Source organism: Nyctibius grandis, chromosome 5, assembly GCF_013368605.1.
Source record: "Nyctibius grandis isolate bNycGra1 chromosome 5, bNycGra1.pri, whole genome shotgun sequence".
Taxonomy (NCBI): Eukaryota; Metazoa; Chordata; class Aves; order Nyctibiiformes; family Nyctibiidae; genus Nyctibius; species Nyctibius grandis.
Window position 1 is genome coordinate 24033074 of NC_090662.1, and position 27279 is coordinate 24060352.

At 43.5% G+C, this 27279-nt stretch overlaps 2 protein-coding genes across 4 annotated transcripts in view; one reads left to right on the top strand and one right to left on the bottom strand.

Annotated features, from left to right (window-relative positions):
* On the top strand, positions 1–25805 carry SELENOO (selenoprotein O). Its single transcript, XM_068402299.1, has 9 exons — positions 1–581; positions 5132–5335; positions 6263–6443; positions 9966–10096; positions 10507–10787; positions 11113–11263; positions 13299–13484; positions 14621–14777; positions 15456–25805. The coding sequence occupies exons 1-9, from the start codon at positions 1–3 to the stop codon at positions 15648–15650; spliced, it is 2067 nt and encodes a 688-aa protein (XP_068258400.1). The 3' UTR covers positions 15651–25805.
* Positions 21215–27279, bottom strand: part of TUBGCP6 (tubulin gamma complex component 6) — a 29538-nt gene continuing 23473 nt past the window's right edge. For 2 of the 3 annotated variants that reach the window (XM_068402297.1, XM_068402295.1), the window contains one exon: positions 22716–26332. In XM_068402297.1, coding sequence (XP_068258398.1) covers positions 26241–26332 — 92 coding nt within the window. In that variant the 3' untranslated portion in view covers positions 22716–26240. Of the gene's footprint in view, positions 21306–22715; positions 26333–27279 lie in introns of those variants that run through there. The other variant, XM_068402296.1, reaches the window with a different exon arrangement.

Genomic DNA, 27279 nt, shown 5'->3' on the forward strand with positions numbered 1-27279 from the left:
ATGGCCGCGGCGCTGCGCAGGGGACGACGCTTCCCCGCGCTGCTGCTGCCGGCGGGTCCGGGCTGCGCGGGCAGGCCCGGCGCGCTGGGTGCCGCCATGCAGCAGCCCGCCGCTCTCCCGGCGCGCCCGGGCGGCCCCGAGGGCGGCGCGCAGGCGGGCGGGGGGGGCTGGCTGGGCGCGCTGCGCTTCGACAACCTGGCGCTGCGCTCGCTGCCGGTGGACGCCTCGGAGGACAGCGGGCCGCGGGCCGTGCCCGGGGCCTGCTTCTCCCGGGTGCGGCCCAGCCCGCTGCAGAACCCGCGGCTGGTGGCCATGTCGCTGCCGGCGCTGGCGCTGCTGGGGCTGGAGGCGCCCGCGGCCGATGGGGAGGCGGCGGAGGCCGAGGCGGCGCTGTACTTCAGCGGGAACCGGCTGCTGGCGGGCTCGGAGCCGGCGGCGCATTGCTACTGCGGGCACCAGTTCGGCAGCTTCGCGGGGCAGCTCGGCGACGGCGCCGCCATGTACCTGGGCGAGGTGCTGGGCCCGCGGGGCGAGCGCTGGGAGATGCAGCTGAAGGGCGCCGGCCTCACCCCCTTCTCTCGGTAAGGCCCGGCCCGGGGGGGAGCGGGGCGGCGCGGCGCGGGGTGGGCGGTGGTGGATCATAGACACCAGGCGTGACGGTAATACATGGGAAAGGTTTATGTCGTAGGGGCAAAAGGGTTCTGGGACAGGAATTAGCAGGGCTCATTCGGAGAGCTTTAAACTAGATTCGAAGGGGGATGGGGTAGTAGCTGGGCTTGCACCACTGGGGCAACGCTCTAGTGTTGAGGTAGACCAGGAGGCCTCCCATCCCCCTGGGGTGAAATCGGTGTGCTCAGCTCGCTCCCTGAAATGCCTGTACACCAGTGCACGCAGCATGGGGAATAAACAGGAGGAGCTGGAAATCCGTGTTCGGTCGGGGGGCTATGATTTAGTGGCAATTACAGAGACTTGGTGGGACACCTCGCATGACTGGAATGTGGTCATGGATGGCTATGTCCTGTTCAGGAAAGACAGGCCTCTAAGGAGAGGTGGTGGAGTTGCCCTTTATGTGAGTGGGCAGCTAGAATGTATTGAGTTCTGTCCAGGGGCGGATCAGGAGCGAGTTGAGAGATTGTGGGTGCGAATTAAGGGGCAAGCTGGCAGGGGTGATACTGTTGTGGGTGTCTATTACAGGCCACCGGATTAGGATGAGGAGGGTGATGAGGCCTTCTACAGGCAGCTGAGAGCAGTCTCGCAATTACAGGGTCTGGTTGTCATGGGGGATTTCAACTACCCTGATATTTGCTGGGAGGCCTACTCAGCCAGCCATCCTCAGTCCAGGAGGTTCCTCCAGTGCATTGGTGATAACTTTCTGATGCAAATGGTGGATGAGCCAACTAGGAGAGGAGCGCTGCTGGATCTTATCCTCACTAACAAGGAGGGTCTGGTTGAAGAGGTGAAGGTTGAGGGCAGCCTTGGTTGTAGTGACCATGAGATGGTAGAGTTCAGGATCTCATGTGGCAGGAACAGGATAGCTAGCAAAATTACAACCCTGGACTTCAGTAGGGCCAACTTTGGCCTTTTCAAGCAATTGCTAGGGGAAATCCCATGGGACAGGGTACTAGAAGGTAAGGGGGCTCAAGATAGTTGGTTAGCATTCAAGGACTGCTTCTTCTGAGCTCAAGATCAGAGCATCCCAACAGGTAGGAAGTCAAGGAAGGGTACCAGGAGACCTATGTAGTTAAACAGGGAACTGCTGGGCAAACTCAAGTGGAAGAAGAGGGTGTACAGATCATGGAAGGAGGGGCTGGCCACTTGGGAGGAATATAAGTCTGTTGTCAGAGGATGTAGGGAGGCAACTAGAAAAGCTAAGGCCTCCTTGGAATTAAACCTTGCAAGAGAGATCAAGGACAACAGAAAGGGCTTCTTCAAATACATTGCAGGTAAAGCCAACACTAGAGGCAATGTAGGCCCACTGATGAATGAGGTGGGGGCCCTGGAGACAGAGGATAAAAAGAAGGCGGAGTTACTGAATGCCTTCTTTGCCTCTGTGTATACTGCTGGAGGCTGTCCTGAGGAGCCCCGGACCCCTGAGGCCCCAGAAGAAGTCAGGATAGAGGGGGAATCTGTCTTGGTTGATGAGGGCTGGGTCAGGGACCAGTTAAGCAACCTGGACGTCCATAAATCCATGGGCCCTGATGGGATGCACCCGCGGGTGCTGAGGGAGCTGGCGGAAGTCATTGCTAGACCACTCTCCATCATCTTTGCTAAGTCGTGGGCAACGGGAGAGGTGCCTGAGGACTGGAGGGAAGCGAATGTCACTCCAGTCTTCAAAAGGGGCAAGAAGGAGGACCCGGGTAACTATAGACCGGTCAGCCTCACCTGCATCCCCGGAAAGGTGATGGAACAACTTGTCCTTGGTGCTGTCTCTAGGCACATCAAGGTTAGGGGGATCATTAGGGGCAGTCAACATGGCTTCACCAAGGGGAAGTCATGCTCAACCAACTTAATAGCCTTTTATGAGGACATAACCCGGTGGACAGATGATGGTAAAGCTGTGGATGTGGTCTATCTCGATTTCAGTAAAGCGTTTGACACGGTCTCCCACAGCATCCTCGCAGCTAAACTGAGGAAGTGTGGTCTGGATGATCGGGTAGTGAGGTGGATTGTGAACTGGCTGAAGGAAAGAAGCCAGAGAGTGGTGGTCAATGGGACAGAGTCCAGTTGGAGGCCTGTGTCTAGCGGAGTCCCTCAAGGGTCGGTACTGGGACCAGTACTATTCAATATATTCATTAATGACTTGGATGAGGGATTAGAGTGCACTGTCAGCAAGTTCGCTGATGACACCAAACTGGGAGGAGTGGCTGACACAACGGAAGGCTGCGCAGCCATTCAGAGACCTGGACAGGCTGGAGAGTTGGGCGGGGAGAAATTTAATGAACTATAACAAGGGCAAGTGTAGAGTCCTGCATCTGGGCAAGAACAACCCCATGTATGAGTACAAGTTGGGGACAGACCTGTTGGAGAGCAGCGTAGGGGAAAGGGACCTGGGGGTCCTAGTGGACAGCAGGATGACCATGAGCCAGCAGTGTGCCCTTGTGGCCAAGAAGGCCAATGGCATCCTGGGCTGTATTAGAAGGGGTGTGGTTAGCAGGTCAAGAGAGGTTCTCCTCCCCCTCTACTCTGCCCTGGTGAGGCCGCATCTGGAATATTGTGTCCAGTTCTGGGCCCCTCAGTTCAAGAAGGACAGGGAGCTGCTAGAGAGAGTCCAGCACAGAGCCACGAAGATGATTAAGGGGGTGGAACATCTCCCTTATGAGGAGAGGCTGAGGGAGCTGGGTCTCTTTAGCTTAGAGAAGAGGAGACTGAGGGGTGACCTCATTAATGTTTATAAATATGTAAAGGGCAAGTGTCATGAGGATGGAGCCAGGCTCTTCTCAGTGACATCCCTTGACAGGACAAGGGGCAATGGGTGCAAGCTGGAACACAGGAGGTTCCGCATAAATATGAGGAAAAACTTCTTTTCGGTGAGGGTGACCGAACACTGGAACAGGCTGCCCAGAGAGGTTGTGGAGTCTCCTTCTCTGGAGACATTCAAAACCTGCCTGGACGCGTTCCTGTGTGATATGGTCTAGGTAATCCTGCTCCGGCAGGGGGATTGGACTAGATGATCTTTCGAGGTCCCTTCCAATCCCTAACATTCTGTGATTCTGTTATTCTGTGATCCCAGTGAAGCTCGGTTTTGGAGGAGCTGCACCCTGGTGCCCCCGCGCGAAACCCCCCTGTGTGGGGAGGCTGGGGCCAGGGCCGGGGTTCCCTGCCTGCTAATCGCATTAGCCGGGTGCTTCTCCAGCTGGTTTTGTGCAGAGGATCCTTCCCCGAGGCAGAAGTAATCTCTTAAACCCCTGTGGGGTTGGTTTTGTTTTTTTTTTAACCTTGGCTGCAGCAAGTGTAATGCTTAAAAGTCAAACCAGAAGGTGGCAAAATTTTCCTCTGGAAAATAAGCCTGTAACTGGATCTCCTTCAGGTGGTACATTGCTTCTGTCCCTGGTTGCCCTCCTCTGAGGCTTTTCCCCCCTTGGGAGGACGCAGCCCGTGATGGAAGTGGGGACAGCGGTGTGCAGTAGCCACCTGACTGCCTGCTGCCATGTTGTCCTGTGGCCCATGCAGATGGTATTTAAAATGCAGGTTTTTGATGTGTTTGTGCTGCCAGTGCTTCTGCCAGCCTCCTCCATCCTTCCTGGCTGTGGGAGGGAATGGTGGAAGAGCCCCAAAGATGGCATACTGACCAACTCCCTGCAGGGGATGGATGTGTTCATTAGTCACTTCAGCCTGCACTGCTTTAAATCTTTCAGGTAGTTTTCCAGCTTGCGTTTCCTGTATTTTCTCTTCCAGCTGTGCACGGGCTCGGTAACACCTTAGTTTCATAGATGTGGTGCTCTGAAGGCCTTCTTCAGGTCTGTGAAGGTTAAGGAAATCACAGTGAAAATCCCAGATACGGTGGTAGCATCGTAGGTCAGCCCTGGGCAGCTCTCCTGCTTGCCTGGGGCTTCTGAAGCGCTGGGAGGGTGGCTGAGAACCACCCGCGCCTGTTCCGTTTACTTGGTATCTGTTAAATAAGCTAGTTCACTATTTGCTGTCTGTTCAGGTTTTTTTTAATGCAACTGCCATGCATGCCCATATTTAACACTCCATTTCTAGATTACTTACCCAGAAAGATCCAAAATGATAGTATCTTTCAAGAGGTGTAACAGTAGCCATTTTAGTAAGAGGAAACCAGTGACATTATATAATAAAATAGCTATACTTGTCCAAAATTTTTAAATCTTTTTGAATACTCTATTGCATCAATAAAACCAACAGAGTTAATGATTAGAAGAAATATATGATGTAACTGGAAGGTTTATGTTCTTCTATTATGTGGGGTCTTCATTGCAAGTGTGTTGTGTCCATCTAATTGAGCTTTAAGAGAAGTTTGAGGGTCCAGCTTTTGTTCTCAGATCTGCTGCTGCTTTGTTGTGTGATTGTGGACAGAGCACGTTACTTCTAGGCCTTTGTTTCTCCACTGTTAAGGGGGAGACAGGAGTCCTGCCTTTACAGCCTGAAAACTGTCCGTGTCATCTTGTTGCAGACGAGCTGATGGTCGGAAAGTCCTGCGGTCGAGCATACGGGAGTTCCTGTGCAGCGAGGCTATGTTTCACCTAGGAATACCAACAACGAGGGCTGGAACATGTGTGACATCTGACTCGAAAGTCGTCCGTGACATATTTTATGATGGGAATCCAAAAAGTGAAAGGTGTACAGTTGTTCTGAGAATAGCTTCTACGTTTATAAGGTAGGAGCCTATTTCGTTAGGTTTTTTATTCTTTTAAAACCAAGCACAGCAGTCTTTTAAAATACCATTTAAAGTGTATTTCCGTAACAGCACCATTTGTGTGTTTCTTGTTCTGGAGGCTTGGAACTCTTTTGCTGGGCTCTTGTCCAGTGGATGGGATGAGCTGGTGTCTTTGCACCCAGACGAGATAAACATAAAGGATGCTAGCCTGGTAGAAGAAGAACTAAGCTCTGCAGACCTCAGAAGACATTTTTCATGCTTATGCCTGCACAGAATATATGCCTTTTTTTTGCTGTTGGTAGTACTGGTGGATTATAGCTCTGCACTTAATTCCAAAGCTATTCTGGTGTAGCACTGTCAAAGTTTGGGTGTACTTTCCCTGCCTGAGAAGTGTACAGGGTTCTTGCTCCAACACAAAACATTAGGAGCTTCAGGAAGTTGCATTCCTTCTTGTAAGGTAACAGAATATTAGAGGAAGGTGAGGATAAGGAATATGTGCATGTATATGTTTGTACATACATGTGTGCGTGCCTGTGTGTGTGTACATGTGGAAAATCTATCTTACATGATTCATGTGCAGTCTACTATTTTAAAAAGTCCTATTCCTGTATTCAGGATAAGAATTTTTCTGTAGAAGTGGTTGTAAGAAACTTTAATGTTGGCCTTCAGTACTGGTGAGAGTCTTGATCTGTCAGTGTAGTTACACGTGGATGTATGCGCTTCCTTGCGTTGAGTCACTGAGCCTGGCGAGGTTCAGTGCAGGAATCTTGCGGGTCTTTTCGCTTGGTCAGTTGAAGGATTGGTGTTAAACTCAAGAGATGATGTGGTGTTACTGCAACAACAGTAAAAGTTTTTCCTACATGTAATATCAAATGAAGTTAATAGTATCAGATAATACTAAAACATCTTTTTATTATTTTAAAACAGATTTGGTTCTTTCGAAATTTTTAAACCTACTGATGAATACACAGGACGCAAAGGACCCAGTGTTAACCGAAACGATATTCGCATACAGATGCTTGACTATGTCATCAGCACTTTCTATCCAGAGATCCATGAGGCTTATTCAGACAACAGTATTCAGAGGAATGCTGCTTTCTTCAAAGAGGTAAGGAAGATGAGGGTCTCTTCATAAGTCCGTAGTGGTCATCTTTAGGAACTTCATCTGCAAGCACAGATGACTGGAGTCGGTTAATACCTTGTATCATCCGATTGCCTGAACTGTTCTTTTCTTTGGAGAAAACACTCCTAATAGAACTGCTTATCGATGAAAGCAATGTTGCTATTGATCAAATCAATGAAAGTGGTTTAACCTTTTTAACAGTAAATCCTGATTTCTCTGCTCTGGAAGAGCTTCCCAAGACTTGTCTCCATTTGCTGAGAGTGTCTCAGACTGTGAGGGGGAATTCCATCCCCGACTGTCAGATGATGAGTTGACGGTACCGAGACATCACTTGCAAGGCATCATCTTGTAAAATACTGAGAACGCTGAGTCACTTCCCATCTCTCGTTTTCCAAATTACAAACAGGAGCGTTGACTGCGAATCACTTTAACTTCAGGCTTTAGAATGGAAATGTTTAAAGGCAGTCAAGCACTTTGAGGGCTTGCCTGAGGAAGTTGCAAAACCTCCAACTTTGGCAATGCTAGGATCAAGTGAGATAAATATGTCTTAAAGGTGGTGTAGTATCAGGTCATTCTGTAGTGGCCCAGAGGAGAGGCTGGGTGATTTCTCAGAGACCGATTTTGAACCCATTTTCAATTACTGTATAAATTTAGACCTTAACAATTACTGGAGATCCATAATAAAAATTGGAACTATAACATTAGTAAATGTAGAATTGCTGTATTTCTCATTGAAGTAAAATATGGCTAAATTAATTGGTATAAACTTTATCACCTGAATGTACCTTTTGCATCACTGTTGATATTGCTTCGCTATTCTTGACATTGAATTTCTGTTGCTATATTCATTTGTCTCAGTGAGCAAAGAAAGAATTTGGGGTCAGGGAGTAAGATGATTCTCTTCATGTTTTGTTGATTAGTATATAGTAATGCTACCCTTGCAGAAGGGATCCAATTTGAAATTACTGGAGAACTGTAATAAAGGCTCAGATTTGGATCACCTGAAGTTCAGATAATGTTACAACCCAAATAAAAATGTTTTAACTAGCCAGTAAACAGAATAATTAAAAAATACTGCAGTCTAATACATTTCATTAGTCTACATAAAAGCAGTTGTGGTGCTTTGAAGTCTGAAATGATCTGGTAGGGACTGAGGGAACGGCTGCAACATGATGCGTGTTCATAACAGACCAATAAGGGGTCAAAAGGCAGGCTTAAAATGGGACGTGCTCTAAATTTTGTTGGTTTTGAATTTGTGTTGTGGGGTACTTTTGTGATTTCTTTTTTTTTTTTTTTTCCCCTCTTTAACACAACCTGTGCATAGTTGCATTAGTTCTTCAAAAGCAAGGCGTGGTGTGGTGCACCACTGTCTGCCGAAGAGTTTAACGTCACTGGGCAGGCGTTTTGCATTTGAACGACTGGAGCTGATGATGAGGAGTGTGTCCTGTCACCCACTACGTGCCTGCCCAGCTCTGTAGTTGATGGCAGGCTTGCTTTCTGATGGCAGAAAAGTCATGGGACTAGGGGATCTTTGTGGATGTGTGTGTGTGTGTGTGTGTGCCCAGTCCTGCCTCTTCCTGCTTTTGGCTTCTTTTCCTGTCCCAGTTACTACTGGTTTCCTCCCCCCATCCTGGCATCCTTTCCTTATTGCCCCTATCTCCATTGTCTTGTTTGTTTGCTGTGCTCCTCCAGCCCGTGCCCGTCCCTGCTCTGTGCCTGTGCTAGCGTGGCCTCTTCGTGTTTTCTGTCCTCCTTAGTGGAGACTTTCTGTACCTTTCTCCACCTGAAAAGCATCCCAGTCCCTTACCTAATTTGACAAACGTGTCCATCTTTTTAACAGCAGGGAAGTGCTGTCAGCTCAACTCTTAATGCATTGTATCTTTCTTTTTGCACTGTGGAAGAAATGGAGGATGAAAGTACAAGTGATTGCATTTCACAGCACTGTCTAGAAAGCACTGTTATCTGTACTTCCCAAATAATTCATAGGTGGCGTTTTAATTTAAATGAGCATGTCCTTGAGATCGTGCTCTTATTTATCTATCCACCGTGCTTGTTTTCTAGTATGGCTAGCAATAGAAAAATGTGATCAAAAAGAGTAAAGGTCAAAGTGAGTGCAAAGTTGTTTCTTTCTAATCAATATACCCATCTCTGAGTGGCACCCAAGCTTTAATTGCTTTCAAGTGTTCTCAGTAGTGGGAGTTGTTTTTTACCAGAGCGCTGGCAGTGTGTGATGCATTCATACAGAGATATCCAGCAGTCATGAGCTGCCTTACCGCTGGTGTGCTTTCTTCCCAGCCCCGGTGGCCTGGATTTTTTAATTTCTAAGTTTTACCATCTTCCTGGCGCAGAGCCATCGTGCAGGGTGTGTCTCCCTTACCGCTTTATGGCATACTAGTCACCGGTGTTGGACCCGTGTAGCTGCTTGGAGTGCCTTCTCTGTTAACTACCTCGTTTTTTAAACCTTAATAAAATGCACTTAGATTGCAGCTGGAGAGAATAATTGCTTTAAATTTCAGTACGTTGATAGCTATTTGGGAAGATGAGTGATTTTAGCTAGGAAAATAGTTTGATTTAAAGGTTTTAGCTAATGACTATGTTAAATTTTTATTTACAGCAATTCAGTAAAGTATTTAGAAATACTCAGGTTTATTTAAAAGCCAGGTTAGCTTCCTGAATTTTAGCTTTCATAGGGCACATCTAGTTGTTGACAGGTAGGCTAATTTAATTAAATAATTAGAACTATTTTAAAATATTACACTGTTTATTTGAAGAACGAGGCACATGCAGTGATTACAGTCAAGGATTCCACAACAATAACTCTCAGTTAAGCAAATGAAAAACTCTGGTGAAGCATGCATTCAGTGAAGAATCATATTTAAATAAAATTGTCATTCTTGGAACATTTTTACTTAACCTTGTAGCTTTTATGCACTCTCAGCAAATTGAGGGAAGTGCTTATCAGTGCGAAAACTTCTTAGCAGGGTATAATTTTTTGTGTAAACCACTTACCTTCCTGTAAATCACTCCTACATACCAGGTAAACCAAAAGGCTATCTTTACATTGGGCTTTGTTGCGTATAGTTAATTTTATTTCTTAGACTTTGCTTATGTTTTCTGCCTGTAGTTAAAGGGTCTTTAAACTTAGTAGTAAGCAAAAGAATATATTTGTATAATGTCTAGAATAGTAGGCAAGTCTGATGTCAAACAGTTTACCTTATTTCAGCGTTCTGTCTGCAATATGTTTTGAAGCTGTCCAGTTGACTTGCAAGTCAAGCATGGAAGGAAAGAAGAGGAAGCAACCAGAAATGGGGTAGTGAGAAACAGGGCAGTTACTAACAGGAGGAGAGAGGCAAGCTGTCCTCAAGAGATGCATGTGTATGGCGTACTGCCAGAATCTGCTTCCGTCGGAGCTGTAGAAAGATCAGTTCAGACTAGGAAATACTTGGAAATACATGAATGTCTTGGAAATGCATTGTGTTGAAAAATGAAAAAAAAAATCTCTTTTAGATAACAAAACGGACAGCGAGATTGGTTGCTGAATGGCAATGTGTTGGCTTTTGCCATGGCGTGCTGAATACAGATAATATGAGCATAGTTGGACTAACCATTGACTACGGCCCTTTTGGATTTATGGACAGGTCGGTGTGGCATAATTGAAATGTGCGTATGTATTTGCTATGTAGAACAATCCTGATGTTCCCCATTGCTTTAATATTTTAACTCTAAAGTAGATCTATGAACCCTCTTTGTGGCAAAGTAGATTAGCTTAGTTCTAGTTGTCCTGTAATTCTTCTTTTAAAATTCTCTTTAGCTGTGTTCACAACATCTCTGTTAGACTGTTCTTGTAGCCTGTGAGGTTTCTCAGTGTTTGAGAGGGCAGGAAAATATCTCCTTAGGTAACTTTGGGAAAAGAATCAAGAAGGAGTGTTCCTGTTTGATTTTTTTTTTTTTTTTTTTTTCCCCTAGAGGAAACTAAAATAATAAAAAGAATACTTCTCATGATATTGGTGTCCAGATAACTAGAAGAATGCTGTTTCTTCATTTGTAGATATGACCCTGAGCACATTTGCAATGGTTCTGATAACACAGGGCGCTATGCTTACAACAAGCAGCCAGAGATTTGCAAGTGGAACCTGGGGAAGCTTGCTGAAGCTCTAGTTCCAGAGCTGCCCTTGGAAATAAGTGAACTCATCCTGGAAGAGGAATATGATGCAGAATTTGAAAAACATTATTTGCAGAAGATGAGGAAGAAACTAGGCCTAATCCATCTGGAATTAGAAGAAGATAGTAAGCTGGTGTCTGAACTCCTCGAAACCATGCATCTCACAGGTTGGTGAGGAACACAGTGGGTTATTATTTAATAGCCCATCAGTATCTTACAGGCAAAGCAAAATGTGGTTTTTATCTTGACCTTACAAGAAAGCAGCCTTGCACAAGTATGTTGTCATCTGAGAGAAGAACAAAATACTGAAAAATAATTACCTTCTTGTGAACCTGTGTGGCAGTTGTTGCCTCATACAGGGCTCCCCTGCCTCACTGAGGGGGTGGTTTATTTGCCTCTTCAGAGTGGCAACCTGCACTGCTACGATGGGCAGGGGGTGTTGGTTTCCTGCTGATTTATTAGTTGCATTGCTCATAGAAGTCACTTTTTCAGGTGGAGACTTCACAAATATTTTCTACTTGCTGAGTTCATTCTCAGTAGACTCTGATCCTTCTAAATTGGAAGATTTCTTAGAAAAGCTTACAAGTCAGTGTGCTTCTGTGGAAGAACTGAAAGTTGCGTTCAAACCGCAGATGGATCCAAGGTAATACTCCTTACTTAAATGCTTTTGGCCTGTGCTTTTAGTTTCATCATAACCATAATAAACTCTTCATGCTCTGTAATATTTGACTAAATTTGGAAATTTCACTGTTAAGTGAAATCTACACATCATAATCTACAGCAGTGCAAATTCTTGTTATTTTGTGACTGGTGAATGCTTAGCAGTGACTTGCAGCTGTTGGCACTTGGGCTAAAGTTGCCTGAGCTTTTGTTTGGTCCTCTTTTTTTTTTTTTTTTTTTTCCCCCTCCACTGTCTCTGCTGACTAAGGCAAGAGAGTGCCAGATAGTGAAGTGATACAGAAATACTTTACAGAAGAAATGGATTTACCGTGTTCTGCCAACATATTGTCAGCAAATAATCACCATGTTCTGGGCTAAGTATAACCTAAATGCACACTCTAGGCTCTGAAAACTGGGTGGTGCTGTCAGTGTCCGATTTGATGGGTTGTGTTCTGCAGCCCAGCTGCTCTGAGCATGGAAAAATAAGTTTTGTTTTCACTTTTTGGAGTAGTAGAAAACAGGGAATGAGTATGACCCATGACTTTGTCATTTTTTTCCTAGCATCTTCCCAGGTAGGGGAAAAAATTAAAGTGGACATATTTTAGGTAAGGTTCCCCCTGCCTCTCCCAATTAATAAGTGTTCTATGAAGGTAATGAGCCTACGAACTTCTTCAGCTTTTTCTATGTGTTGATATCACGGTTGCGGAAAGCAGGGAGTTAAGAAAATGGACTGGTGTTAAACTTGTATGAACAAGTTTGGTGTTAGGCCAAGATGATTGGCTGTAGCCATTTATAATTTTGGAGATACTACTGATTATTTAAATTTTAGTGATGATACACTAAATTAAAGGGGAACTAAATTAAGGTGGTGGATACTGCTTATTTAATTAAATTCCAGGTTTCAGCTACTTTGAAATTGTAAACAGATACCATGCAATATGAAGATAGCTTTTGTTACAGATGAGACTGTTTTTTTTAAACATTGCATTCAGGCTTAGAGGAAGGTGAAAAGTAGCTATAAATCATCATTATATGTATGTAAAGCTTTGGAGGGGCATAGTACTGTGTTAAAGTGAGTACGTTAACTGATTTTTTTTATCACAGCACTTGGATATCGTAGGGCTAGGCATGGCAGATGTGTAAATCAGACTTGGATAACTCAAAAATCAAAGCACCTAGCTTATCTCTGCTTATTAAAACTAGGAAAATATAATCTGATGTAAGGAGTTGTCTGTTTTGAGGCCAGGGACTAATGTTTCTTTTCTCCTTTGTTTATAAATGCACTCATAGAAGGAAATAAAAATACTTAGTGTGTTTTGATAAGATACAATCCTAGTCATACTTGCAGCAAAATAGCCTGGATATTATTAGGAATTTACTACCACAAAGCAGGTCTCATTCTGTGATTTAGACTGGCTAAGTAAAAAAAAACAAAACAAAACAAAACAAAAAAACCAAACAAACAAAAAACCAAACCAAAAACAAAAACAAAAAAACATTGTTGTCTCATATGACTTAAATGAGGTATCCTTCCCCATTTGATTTGGGTTTTTCTTAGCACTGGTAAGATTAGTAGGTGTTAGATCCTTATTCTGCATGCTGTTATATTATTAATATTAGGAAAAGAAATTTAAAAAACCCAACCCTATGGATTGTGTATTATCTTGGTACCTAAGTAAGATCAAATTCCTTGTTCCAAACTTCTTTCAAAGTTCCAAGGGTGTTTTGATGAGAACTGCACATGTAAACCCAATTGGCAATTCTGAAAACCTACTGTCTGCACTTTGTGTACCACAGGAATGTAAATTAAACACATTGAAGAAGGGGGAGGAACAGTAAAATTAGTGTAATTTAATGAACAGAACAAACTTATAATGTAAAGTACTGTTATTTAACCTCTGTAGTGAAATCGTAGGTTATTGTGAATGTTTTCGTATCTACTTTATGGTTGCAAAAAGATGGTTCTTGACAGGCAGCTCAACTTTAACATCTAATGTGTTTGTCTCTCTTGTTCCCAGACAACTGTCAATGATGCTAATGTTGGCTCAGTCTAATCCTCAGCTGTTTGCGTTAATTGGAACAAAAGCTAATATAAATAAAGAATTGGAACGCATTGAACAATTCTCTAAACTGCAGCAGTTAACAGCAGCTGATTTACTCAGCAGAAATAAAAGACACTGGAAAGAGTGGCTGGAGAAATACAGGTAAGGTTTCTCAATATTCAGAGCAGTATGTTTGTTCTGCATTTTATTTGAGATCAGTGTGCCTGCCTTGTGACAGACACCCTGTCTCAAAGTGTATCAGCTAGGAGGGATGTGGGGGGCATGCAACTCAGAATGTTAACTACTCCCAAGATCAGTATCTGTGTTGCTATGAAAGTTCAAGGGCATCTGTGTATTTTGTTTACTAGATTTTGGGGAGGGGTGGGGGTATAGAAATCACTTAGCATCAAATCTAGTATTAAAAGTGCTTCAAGAGTGTTGATCTTGATTCTAGCAGAGACTAATTTCAGTTGTGAGCTTTTAAGCGCTCAGTAACTACAATTGACTGACCTCTAAGTGTTTTAAATTTTTTTTCTGAAAGAAAAATCTATGCATTAATATAGAAAACAAGTAGAAGTATTCTTGATTAAGAGTAACTGTAAAAGAAATCACAGCCAGGAAAAAAATGTCCAGACTGTTCTAATAGGTGTAACTTAAAAGCCTAAAAACTTAGAGTTAGCAGGAGATTTTTTTATAAAGAAAACCCCTTAGTAGAGCATTAGTTGTTTCTGCTGCGTGGATTAGGTCAGGACTCCTTTCCTCACGTGGCTGCCTGTGATCTTCCTCTCCCATGGGGCTGAGAGTTTTAGCAAGTATTCCTGCTAAGGGGTAGATCAAACTGCCTCAGCTGTATTGTATCCCTTTAATCAGAACATCAAAAGCTTTAATCCTTAAACAAGTGTAGAAATACTTAAGCCAAGTTCTGAACATGAAGGTTTTTGCAGAGCAATGCAGAGCAGACCATGCACCAGAGAGAGAGAGAGAGAGAGTGGGGGGGGGGGGGGTGTCGGGGTCGGGGGAAGGGGGTTGGTGTGTCTTAATCTGACTTTCCAGAGAATATGCAAGGTGTGCCGCTTCCTCAAGCCTCGGCAGGACCTGCTGATTGTCTGTAATGCTGCTTTTAAATGAAGTGGCATTTTGTAATCTGCTGTTGTGCTGGATTTTATTAACAGAGAGGATTATAGATGATGTAATACTTATTAAGAAGTGCAAACTAAGGATCTCAAGGCAAGGAAACAGGTCAACTTTTACATGTGGATCTTGAACCAAACCAGTTGCTTTCACTTGCTTAATTTCAGAGTCCGTTTGCAAAAAGAAATAGAAAGTGTTAGTGATGCTGATGCCTGGAATACTGATCGTGTGAAGGTCATGAATTCAAACAATCCAAAATATATCTTGAGAAATTATATTGCCCAGAATGCTATAGAAGCAGCTGAAAACGGGGATTTCTCAGAGGTATGCTGTTACTATTTAACACTTCTAGGTCTGCATGGATGTGCAGCGGTGCTGTTGTTGACTGACATTATACTAGGTGAGAGTCATTCTGGCATCGCAGGCAGTTAAGGGACTGGGAACTTACTGTTCAGGTCTGTATTATTTTTGAGGGAGCTGTGGGTTTAATGGATGCAGAACAAAGAAAGGAATTGAAAATCTGAATCTGAACTTCACCAGCTGTTGTAGGCTGATCCCAGGACAAGACACTTAGCCCTGCTTTTACTGTCTTCTGAATGGCATTTACTGTGGGAGGCAGCTGGGGATGAAACTATACTTGTTCCTTGGTATGCTGTTGTCTTTTAGAAGTCCTGGCTTTCACCTGTGGAGTTCAGTATGTGTTACGTGCAGAATATGGGAAAATTAATTTATTTTGAGAAATGACATAAGAACTTGTGTTTGAGACTTGAATTTCAAGTTTTTTGAGCTTGAGTTCCATACAGATACAAACTCAGCCAGTTATGATTTTACAGGTTTCAGTTTATTTGCTATGCATATTGTTCATCTATTTAATATTTGGCTTGTCCGGATTTTGTGTATTAAATACAATATACTCGACCATTATTTGGTGTGAGGTTCTTCTCTACATCATTTTGCCTTTACTTTCTAAATTCTCATAACCATGCTACGTTTTCTTTCTAGGTAAGAAATGTACTGAAGCTCTTGGAGAATCCATTCCAAGAAGCAGAAGGCTTCAGGGAGGTACAGGAAGATGCAGAAGAGGAGGGAGCAACTGCTACAGCAGCTGCTTGTGCTCAGGAGACCAGAAGCAGACTACCATATTGCAGTAAACCTCCGCTGTGGGCTTCCGAGCTCTGTGTTACATGATCTTCATAACTGCCTTGTTTTGTTTTTTGCTGCAAACTGAAGACTCCGATCCTCCTTCAGCAGTGAAGAATTCAGCAAGGCAAACATCAGAGTGCTATTACGTTATTGAAACAACCCTGCATTTGGATGCATCTGCAACCATCTTCAGCTGGGCTTAATTTGAAGCAATCATGGATCATTGGAACAAACCAATGACGATGGACAGTCTGTACACATCAGTAATTTAATGTTTTGCGACTGAAAGTATTTCCTTTATTCATACCTTATTGCAAGTAGAAAGCAATATTTTATGTCGGGGCAGGCTGAATTTTGAACATCCAAATGGAGTTGTTTTTATGTGAAGACAAAAATAGCAAGTCAGGAATCTGATTGTTTTTGTCTGATGTCTTAACTAATAGTACTTCTAACATTTATTTACTGTTTTCTCTATGCAGGGACTTTTAGTCCTCTTTAATGGAGGAGTAGATTCAGTGTTGCTTGTTTGAAGCTATGTTTTATTTAATTAGGCAGTTCATTTCTTGTGAACCTTCAGATTGATATTTAATCATTATCTATTTTCAGAGAATTTGTGCAGGCTAGGGTTTGGGGGGAGCAATTGAATTTTTTTTTAAATACTTTAAGAGCAGAATTAAGGGAGACTATATGCATTTGCACTTGAAAATCTTGGTGGTACAGTTTATTCAGGTTCAGTATGCTTGCATACAACACATGTAAATATTTACTAAAATCATGGGTGCAGTTTGTAAGCCAATTGACTGGGCAAGGTCAGTTAGCCAAATTAGCGTGAACCTTAAACTACCCCAGTACTCAAATCCAGGTTCATTGTCTGCTTATTTGTGCACTCTTAACAGAGTCTCCTTGTATGAGAAGTGTGCAGGTGGGGTACTGTTGACACTGGTCAGTGGGAGTCTTTCATTCCCACTCTGGTCTTGTACCTCTTAGTTTGCTTCTGTGGTCTTTGAAAATCTTTACGCTGAAAGTTGCTGTTCAAGAACATGCTGTGTGAGCCTGTGTAAAAGATAACAGAATCACAGAATCAACCAGGTTGGAAGAGACCTCTGGGGTCATCGAGTCCAACCATTGCCCTGACACCACCATGTCAACTAGACCATGGCACTAAGTGCCTTGTCCAGTCTTTTCTTAAACACATCCAGAGATGGTGACTCCACCACCTCCCTGGGCAGCCCATTCCAATGTCTAATGACCCCTTCTGAGAAGAAATGCTTCCTAATGTCCAACCTGAACTTCCCCTGGCGAAGCTTGAGGCTGTGTCCTCTTCTCCTGTTGCTAGTTGCCTGGGAGAAGAGGCCGACTCCCACTCTGCTACAACCTCCCTTCAGGTAGTTGTAGACTGCAATAAGGTCACCTCTGAGCCTCCTCTTCTCCAGGCTAAACAAGCCCAGCTCCCTCAGCCGTTCCTCATAGGTCATACCCTCCAGACCCTTCACCAGCTTGGTCGCCCTCTCTGGACTCGCTCCAACACCTCAACATCTTTCTTGAAGTGCAGGGCCCAGAACTGGACACAGTATTCAAGGTGCGGCCTCACCAGTGCTGAGTACAGAGGGACAATCACTTCCCTAGACCGGCTGGCTACACTATTCCTAATAGAGGCCAGGCTATGGGAGGATGGTGGGAGCTGGCTTGCTTGCAAGTTACTTATTGATAGTGTTTCACTTGAGGTTTCAGGGGAAAGTTGGTTGCCATTATTGCCACATCAGGAAAAAAAGTTGTTCCGTAGTTAGCTATTCCTTGGCTTTCTGGACTTCTTTCTAAAGGACTCTATTACTGGTTCAGGTACCTGAAATCCTGGGAAAAGTTTGGTTTAATGCAAAGGTTTCTCTTTTCCAAAGAGGCCACCGTCTTACACTGTGAGTTTAAGTGTACTCTAGTAAATTCTTCCTCCACCCCTGTGCAAGCTTGGTATTAGCTCAGGTAGAATTGTGCTCTTTTAAGTCTTCCTCAACATACGAGCTATGGAAAACCAGGGAGAACAGTTGGCCTACTGCTTATCCATCTGTACTAACAATCAATTTGTCCTCCTTGCTGCCACAGTAAATAGGAGATGCTTTGAATGTAAACATTCATTCTGTCTTGCCTTTGACCTGGAGAAACTGATGCCAAATAATGATTTGTGACAAACTAGAATCTCTGACAGTCACTGTGCTTTCTGTGACGTTTTGGAGTCCTTACAGAAAAGGACAAACTTGAAGGTGTACTACCTAGTGCATGGAAGAATGGTATGGTTGGAAGAGGAAGTACCTTGAAGCAGTGGGCCACAAGCAATGCTAGCTGGTGCAGCTGGTCATCTTCTAGAGAGAATCCGTTTTAGTAAGAGTTTCAGACTGTCATCAGGGATTATCTTTCCTCTGAACTTGGGGGTACTGGAACCAAACCCTTTAATGAAAACTTTAACAGAAGTCAATACTGGGTAAAAAGGACTGCCCCAGGGAAGGGACGGGGAGGGGAAGCGTGCTGGCAATTTGAAAGACGCTTCAAACATACCCCTGACACATTCGCAGAACCAGGGGTCTCTCAGGCTGTGCCTGGTCCAGAAGGGAGTGATGGGGAGGAAAGTTGCTCCAAGCTGATCCACATAACTCTCTGGTGATTCTGTTTCTCAATTTCTCTCTCTCCTTTTGGGAGGCAGAGGGGAACAGTGTTTTGGAGGAGCTCTGCCCAAGCTTTTGTCTTAACAGAATGGTCTAAAAAGTAATGGTTTTACACCATACATGAGGGACCAGGTCTTTTTAACAGCATTCTGATATTAATTTGGAGGGTTTGAGTAGACTCTAATAATGGTATGGAGAAGGAGAATGATATTATAACTGTGTGTTTGGACATAGGAGAACTTGAATTAACTACCAAATTGTTTTGCGTTTAAAGGTACAAATTACTTTGCACCTATAGTGCCAAAACAATGGAGAGATACTTTGAAATAATTTGCTACCAAGTTTATCCTTAAAAAGGGAAATTGAATGTAACAGTGAGGAATGAATATGTGGTGTCCTTTCCTGCTAAATATGTTTTCTGCTTACATATAGATCAAGTGCAAGAGGTCTCGAAAGCTTGAAATGATGAATGCAGACCCTTGGTGTGGCTGCTTTGGTGTGCCACTCAGTAAAGCTGTATTTGTAATAGATGCAGTATGTTCACCGACTGGTACAAATACTAAGAGAGTATTCACGTAGTCCAGCTGCGCTGACATTCAACTGCTCGGTTTCTCAGTGCGTGCAATGATATCGATGCTTTGTATTTGAAGGGCGATGATCAGAAGCCAAGTGGAGTGCGTGTGCTCTTCTAGCACCCTCATTTCAAAAGGCAGACAGTAGTTTCAGCTCTGATAGTGAGTTTCTTCTGTTCTTGTTCCTGGAGCAGTGTGGAAGCAGGAGGTTGTTCAGGACAATTAGGCCAAATTTTGTACAGTAAGAACTTCATCTCTTAGTTCAGTTCTTCAGAGAGAAGGGAATACAGCTTACAACATTTGAGAGTCTAAATACTTGAATCATTAATTGCTTCTTGACTTTTTTACAGCCTGTATTTGCAATAGGTAAACTTGAAAATAATATTTCTTATTGGTCAAATACTCTGCTTGTGTAAAAGCCATGGACTTGTGCTCAGAATGAGTTGGTGACTTTTCACATCAACAGCTTTCTGTGGAAACACTTGATTAGGCTTAGTCTGTGGCTATACAGCCTGAACTACCCTTGCATAAAAGCAAGTGGTACCCAGATTACAAAACTGAAATGAGAAGCTCTTGGAGACAGGTTGCTGGGTAGTCTCAAGTGGTAGTGGGACTCCTCTCATGACTCTCTAAGATTTCACCATAACTCTGCTTCATGAGCTTGTAAATCTACAATTGCTGAATGTTTTACTGTCAGCTCTCACTTTGGAATGTTTCGTGTGTTTTTCGGTTTGTTTGGTTTGGTTATTTTTTGTGTTTTTTTTTTTCAAACAAGTGCTACAGCTTTCTTTAATTCTTTTATTAAAAAAATAAGAAATGCAGTTTTAGTATTCTTGTTCATGCCTATTTCCTGAAAGAGGTTTGCTGTTAAGCATACTGTTCAGCAGACTTCATTTCTTTAGAAATATTTGCTCTTACGTTAACATCAGATGGCCAGGTCATATCACAGAAACTTCACTTAGTATTTTTGCAGTGTTTTCTGAGGAGTGAACTATCACAGCAATGGTCTCCTGCCCCACCAGTGATTTTGGCAATATGCTTGGAGCAAGGTAAGGACCCTCACCTGTTTCAAAGAGAGACCTCCCTCTTAGTTACTTAGCTGTAAGACCTATGTGCTGACACCTCTAATTCCAGTGATGTAAGGAAGAATAAAAACCACCACCTGATGTCAATGGGTACAGGATGTGCTTTTAAACTGTGCTCACAGAAATAGGCCTTTGGGTAGAAAGTGAAGATGCATTTTGTTTGTTTAAACAACTGGATTGAGTAGTTTATGCAGATAAATTTTTCCAAAGATCTCAGTGATATCATAGAGAACGGGACTCCTCAGAGTGGAAAACATCTAGTATAGAGCATGTTGGATGAGATGGATGGCCTGGCATGTGGCCCCGTTGCCCAGGAGGAAATAGTGTGTCAGGATGTAGCAATCTATAAATTGCTTCTGCAACATTTAGGGCCACCTCCTACTCCTGCAGTGCCAGTACAGGGAACTTCCCTGTGAGCTGTGAGGGCCCAGAGGCTCAGGAAGCAATTTCTTGGTGAGGATCACTCCACTTACTCCACAGTTAGTTACTGGCAGAGCCAGGGGGGTTTACGTAGTTCCACACTTGGCTTTAAACCAAACCCAGTTCTTCATTAATGTTACACCAGCTATTTTAACAGATTACTTGGTTGTTTATGGCTTCCTTGAGCAAGGCTTATGCCTTTTCCTTGGTGGTGGTGGTGGTGGGGGGTGGGCAGAGAAAGGAGAAATTGTGGGTTTGAAGGGGAGAAATATTTGCACTGGCAGCCAGGTGAGCAGTGGTGTGTGCTTGTCCTGAGCCTTGGTGGGGGTGTAGCCAAAAACTGGTTCTGAGCAGAGTAGCACAGTGTGTGGTGTGCATAAGAGAGGTGGAGAGAACTGGGTTTCTTCTGCCTTAGAAGGCTAAGGGGAAATGCCTTGCTGTCTGCAGCAGCTACTGGGAGAGTGTAGAGAAGGTCAAGGCAGACTGTTCTCAAGGGAGCCCAGTAATAGGATGAGAGGCGATGAACAGAGTTGCAACATGGAAGCTAAACATGGAAGATAAAAGGATATTTTTTTTCCACCATAAGGGCAGCCAGACTTTGAAACAAGTTGCCCAGAGGTGGTAGCATCTCAGTCCTTGGTGATCCTCAAAATGTCACTAGAGCAGGCTGCTCAGGGTCTTGTCCAGCTGGAACTGCGTTAAGCAGGGACTGGACTAGGTGACTTACCAGAGATCTTGGCCAGCCTATATTCTATGAATGTTCTGGGGCTGCCTGGCTTAGTGCAGTTCAGTGCAGGGGTTCTTACCTTTTGGAAGATCTCACCTGGGGACACTGGCAGCAGCTGATTGCCCTCTGGGGCACTTAATGATACAGCAGGTTCAGAGGAGGTTGTTAGCTGGAGTTCTGCATGGCTCTTCATCTGTACTGTGCTTGGCCACCCAGATCCTCACGCAGTGGGATTTAGTTGCTTGTAGACTCTGTCAGTTCAGAAAGGGGAGAGATTATAGTCTCTTTTTCCATTGCATTCTCTAACTTACTTGCTTTTTAGGTAATACTGAAAGTAATGATTAACTAGGAATGTTACAAAACATCCTGAGGTAGTGCTGGAGTGTCACCCAGCTCTGATGTAGCTCACTTTCCCACCTGAATACACATGCGGCTCCTCAGGGTGCTTCAGCTGAAGTAAATCTCCACACTCCAAAGTATTTGTTGAACAGGATTGTTTCTGGTATTCTGCATTTCAGTTTATTTGTCTGTGATGGAAGTGGGTTTAGGCCAAACCTGCTGCTTGTCCCTTTGCATGGAGTGCATCCAAGCAAAGGGCTGAGGCAACCCCCAGGGTCCACTTGAAAGAGCAAATTCAGGCCTTTGTTATCCTGAATTTACTTTGTCAGATCCATGCTTCACGCATTTGAGGGTGTATCTCCACACAGCACCCTTCATTAGATCACACACCACCACATGCTCAGTCTGCTCAGTTATGCTAGGTCATGTTCAAGCAGCCACCACGGCCTTTTTTAGCAGACCCTTCAGCTCCGTTACACAGGTGGATGGGACTGGGGCAGCTTTACCCGAGTCACTATGAGACAGGTAGAGGCAATAACCTGCACTTACCTGTCCAGAGCCAGGCGATACTTGAGGGCAATGGATGCAAACCCGACAGGAGGGTTTCACACAGTTGAGTCTATATTCTAAATAATGCAACTAATACCTATGTTACATCTTTTTTTTTTCATTTGGCTTTATGCTTCATGCATTTACAGTAGGAGGGGGTTTTTTTTGTGCAGTGGCAATTCTCAGTTGCTCTCAACTGTACAAAAATGCTGCGTTTGGTCCCCCCCCCGCCTTAGCACCTCTATTCTCACCCCTCCCCAAATCAGCCTTACAACTGATGGCTGCAGCTGCCTGGTGACGTGGGACAGGTACCATGGTACATCAATCAAAGGACATGAGGGGTAGCGATAAGATTCCAGACAGACACAAGTACAGGCTGCCTTTTCTCCTGTACATAATAAATAACCAATCATTCAGTTTTTACAGTAACTGCCTAATTAACAGGGGAGCAGAAACCCAGGGGGAGCGGTCATGCTTATCTGTCTCCGTAGCCAAGGCATGCAAAAAATCAGAAGGTCTGTACTGTTCCTGTCCTCCCCTGCTGCTGTTTTGTCTGCGCAAGGACAGTGCCGCAGCCTTGCAGAGCTCCTGCTAAGCCTGCGCGTTCAGCAGGCAAACCCAGAGGTGAGATTTAATGATACTTCGTGCGAGTATAAGCGGAAACAGTTTTAGTAGGCTAAGCTGACCTACAAAGCTTATTTCATGTGTTTTCTATTGTGGAGTTGATTTTAAGAACAAAGAAATTGACATTTTAATAATACAGTAGAACAGCAGATAGTTTAAATCTATATTTAAATAGTGTTTGTTTCCATTTTTCTTTTTTAAAAAAAGTTTTACAAACAAAGATAAACAATGTTACAATTTCTCAGGTGGAGAACCTGAAGCACTGAGAGTGATTTTGCTGATGATGGCAAAGCTGTGCTGGCTCCCAGGCCAGGCTGGTGACTGAGCAGGTTTTCTATCCTCTAAGCAGCAACCTCGTGTGGTGCGAGCTGCGCACAGAAGTGAAGAGGCCCCTGGGTTGATGTTGTGGGCAGTGGTGGGGGGTCTGTCCTCGGGCCTCCTCAGCCACAGTGGGACAAGCAGGTGCACAGGGATGCTGGCTGGCTGCAGGGGTGATTCCCTCTGCTTTTCCCCAGTGGCTGTGAGACAGGAAACCTCCTATCTGAAATGCTCTTTTGTGAGTTAATGAATTCAGCACCAGGACTGGCATTGTAACACTCCTGTTCTGAAAACTGGTTTCTCCCCTCTGTTCTCTCAAGCCACAGCCAAAAAAAAAAAAGGTTATTCATCCACCTTTACCTCTTCCCCAGAAGTGGGGATAGCAGATCCCCTCATCAATGATTATGAAGCCAGGGCAAAAGGAGGTCCAGGAGGGAATGCCCTTCAGCTGCCTCTGACAGGCCCTGTACACTGGGAGCTGAGCTGGCTTTTGGACCTTCACCCTTCTGCCTTTAATTAGGAGTTACTAACTCCAAGGTATAGATCAAAATTCTGATTTGTAGATGTTTCTGGATGACTTTCAGGCTGCTGCACTCAAAAGTTTTACTGTGCAGGAAAGCAGAGAGCTACTACAACCATTTCTCTACTGAAGTGCTCATGTAACACCACAAAGTTGAAAATACACATTAGTTTTTCTGGTTCGAGGTCATTCTTGGTATTTCCTAACTGCCCTTTCTAAACAAGTGGTATTTTCCAATCAAAGTTAATTTTACTTTGGGCAGTGTCTGGACAGGATGGAGTTAACGTTCTATGAGTCCTAACGTATGGAGCTGTGTTTTGGATCTGCAGCTAAACCAGGGCTGATAACACAGCAGTGTCTTGGCTGTTGCTGCAGGGTGCCTGCACAGTGTCACGGCTGCTTCTTCCTCTCACTCTGCCCCTGCCGAGGGGGGAGGCGAGAAGGTGGGAGAGGACACAGCTAACCTGAACTGGCCAAAGGGCTATTCCATGCCATAGAGCATCGTGCTCAGCAACAAAAAAGGGGCTGGGGGGAAGATGGTTTCTTCATTTCCATACTTCGCACTCAGTTTTTCCTAAAGACTTTAGGAAGCAGGTGACTGAGCTGGGTGTGAGGACAGGGAGGGTGATGCAAACAAATTCAAACAAACAGCAGCATTTAAGCTGAATCAAAAAAAGATCACAGAATAGTTGAGATTGGAACAGAGCTCTCGAGATGATAGTCTAATCCAACTGCCCCCCCAATCACTATCTTTATAAATGTTTGAAAATTGAAAGGTTGAAGACAGCAAGAATATAGTGGATTAAGAAAAAATAAAGCACGTCAGATGATTAAATTTAAGAGAAGCTATTTGGTTTATGGCAGTTCAGTCTATCTGTCACTGACAGGAGGGATGAAGTATGCTACAGCTGTAGCAATGCCAGGCTAGTTTTATCACAGAAGGTAATCTTGCCTTAGTACGCAGTGGGGTGATGATGAGCAGTATTCACGGCTTGCATTTGAGAAGTCTGATTTCTAGCTATTGTTAATCTTGCTCTTCTTTTCCTTCATCATAGAGGACTCCTTCAGAAGTCAAGAGGGAGAAGGCTGCCCCTCTTGTATAATGGTACCAGGAGTTCAATTTAGGTGCTCTGAATCACTTTTTCTCTCCTCCCTCTTTCTACCCTCACTTGCTGCCTGTGTCAACGGCCAGCGAAGGCAGTTGAGGCATTGCAGAGAGCTGACTGCAGGCAGGCAGTGTGGCCTTCCTCCAGGAGTTACACTGGGTTCATGGGAAAGCTAAAACTGTTTTTCTACAGTTACCCTGTAGCACCAAGCTCCAAGGTCCTGACCATCAGCTGCTTGCTCCCTGCAGAAGCTGTGTGGCTGCTCTCTAGTGGAGAGTCCTGCGTCAGGACACGGCATCAGTCTGCAACAGAAGGCAAACTTGGACATATACGCCTGGCCTTGCAAGTTCCTGAAGAGCAAGTCAGGTAGACAAACAGCTCTCTGCCTGCCCAGGCAACAAAACAGCTCCATCTGCAAGCCACTTGCTTTTTCAATCTCCTATTCTGTACAACAGATGGAAACTAGTTAAATACAGCACAGATAAACAGAACAGAAGATGTAGGTTACAACTGTGCATTACCACATTTTTATATACTTTTGGTACCAGAGCAGGAGCAGAAACACTGAGGTCAACTTTACAATTAGTATATTCTGACTCTAATGCTTAATTGCTATTATTTCAGAAAAAAAGAATAAAATAATAAAACTACCTACACATAATCAGAAAAGACTCATATTCAATATTCCATAGTACTGGTAATATGCTAGCTGTGCCTCTAAGCAGCCACTAATCAGACAATGAGCTCTTGATGAATATATCCACATTTTAAGCAACTATGGCTCCAGGATCAAAAAAAAAAAATCAACATATTTCAAAGCAGACTGCCTCCCCACAACATTCTCATACCATGAAGTCATAAGTTCAATTGTCTCTTTTTCACAATATAGGGAAAAAAAAGAAAACGAGAAGGAAAATTAGCAAACTGAAAATGTGATCCTGCAGTTGAAAGTAGCAGTCGGAATATACTTGGAAGTGTATAGAGAGAGAGAGAGAGAGCGAGTGCCTTGTTTCACTTAAGTGATGCTGAGTTTCTGTTTTAGCTGTTTTACACAATCATCACAAAATAAAGTGTATAGTTTAAATCAGGAATAAGGAAACAAGTTTGGCACAAGTGATCTAGCAATTACCAAGTGCTGGAATAGTCAAATACTGTATCTCCTAGCACATCTCTTCAATGCAAAGTGTTTTTATCATGCCCCCTTCCACTGTGACTAATAGCCTTGAAGAAATTAATTATGTTTAGATTGAGAATTAATATCAATTTGAAAATAAAACACATCAAATAAACAGGTATTTATGTCTGTCTGAACATTTGTACCTCATACTCATCTCAAAAGTTTTATAAAGTATCAGATGATAATTTATTTCACATACATGTATTTACAGTGGAGAAGATTCACAACACTGAAAATACAACATTTACACATTCCCAGATATACAGTTTTGCACCCTCTCCCCTGTTAAGACCAGGCACTCAGCTTTTCTATCTTTGCAATAATGACAACATCAGTTATCAGTAGATAAAAAAACTGGTAGGCGTGGTGGATTTTAAGAAGCATCATTCTCTGTATGTGGTGGTTAGAGTCTTCAAGCTATTAGATGGCAGGTTATTTCACTGAAGAAAAATGCCTCTTGCATGGCATTTGCATAAGCTGTGATAAATCATAAGCATATAGTTTTATCTGTTTGTTTTACCATGCTATCAGTGATCCTTACACTATATAGAGTTCAGTTATCCTTATAGTAATTATTAAAGTTGATTCGCAGTAGAAAGTCTTCCAAATGTGGTTGGTATCCTCTATTTACAAGCTTTGTTACCACTGGAAGAAAAACAAAAAATAAAATGAGCTTCAGCTAAGATTAATATTCTAAAGTTAGCCTTGGCAGTATCTGTGTGTTTTAATTTAAAAAAAAAAAAAAAGCCTAATGCAGAAATGTGAAAACAATGGAAACAAATGTCTATTTTTGCATAAGAAAGGTCCAGTATCTCTTTTGGGAATTACGAACTATTTCAAATAAGATGGAAGAGGATTATGTGTCAGTTCTAAGTGAAGCCGTGTTATTCTAATAAGGAAATGTTTTCTCAAGCTGCTTTTACAATAAGACGGTGTGTTGTTATCTGACTGTCAACTGCCCAGGAAGCATGTTTAGGTCTTCTGGTGACCTCTGTGAAAGAAGTTCTGCTGAAGTTTTCCTGAGCAAAGCCCACTGTGAGAAAGAAAAACCAAAGCGAGATTCTGAGACAAACCCCTCAAGCGCTATGAATAAGCAAACTGACTACTCTGAACATCCTCAGTAACAAAGGAAAAAAGGCAACAGAAACTCCCTAAGCTTATAAACATCCCATGCACTAGTATAAAGGGAATCAGCAAGCAGCAGTAACATGCAAGGAAGAAGGGAAAGTGTGTAGTTAGAAGAGTTAGGGCCTGAGCCAAAGCCATTGAAGTCCAGACTACTTTGTATTGGCTTTCAATGGATTCTGGATCAACCCATTGTGAAAGAGAGCATTTTACAATACACGGTGACTGAAGGAATAAGTGTAGATGAACAAGCACACTTTTGTTTTGTAGTGCTTAATGAAGAGGGTGTAAAGAACTAGGTCACTCAGCAAATTTCCTTACGGAATGGAATGGTCTATTAATCTCTGTCCATGAAGTAACCATAGATCTCGTAGTATGGGCTTAGGTGGCTCCCAGAGGTGTTCTGACTTCCTGTAGAATTTGGAAGCAGCCATTCTAACTCATCCTGATATATCTGTTTTTGGTCC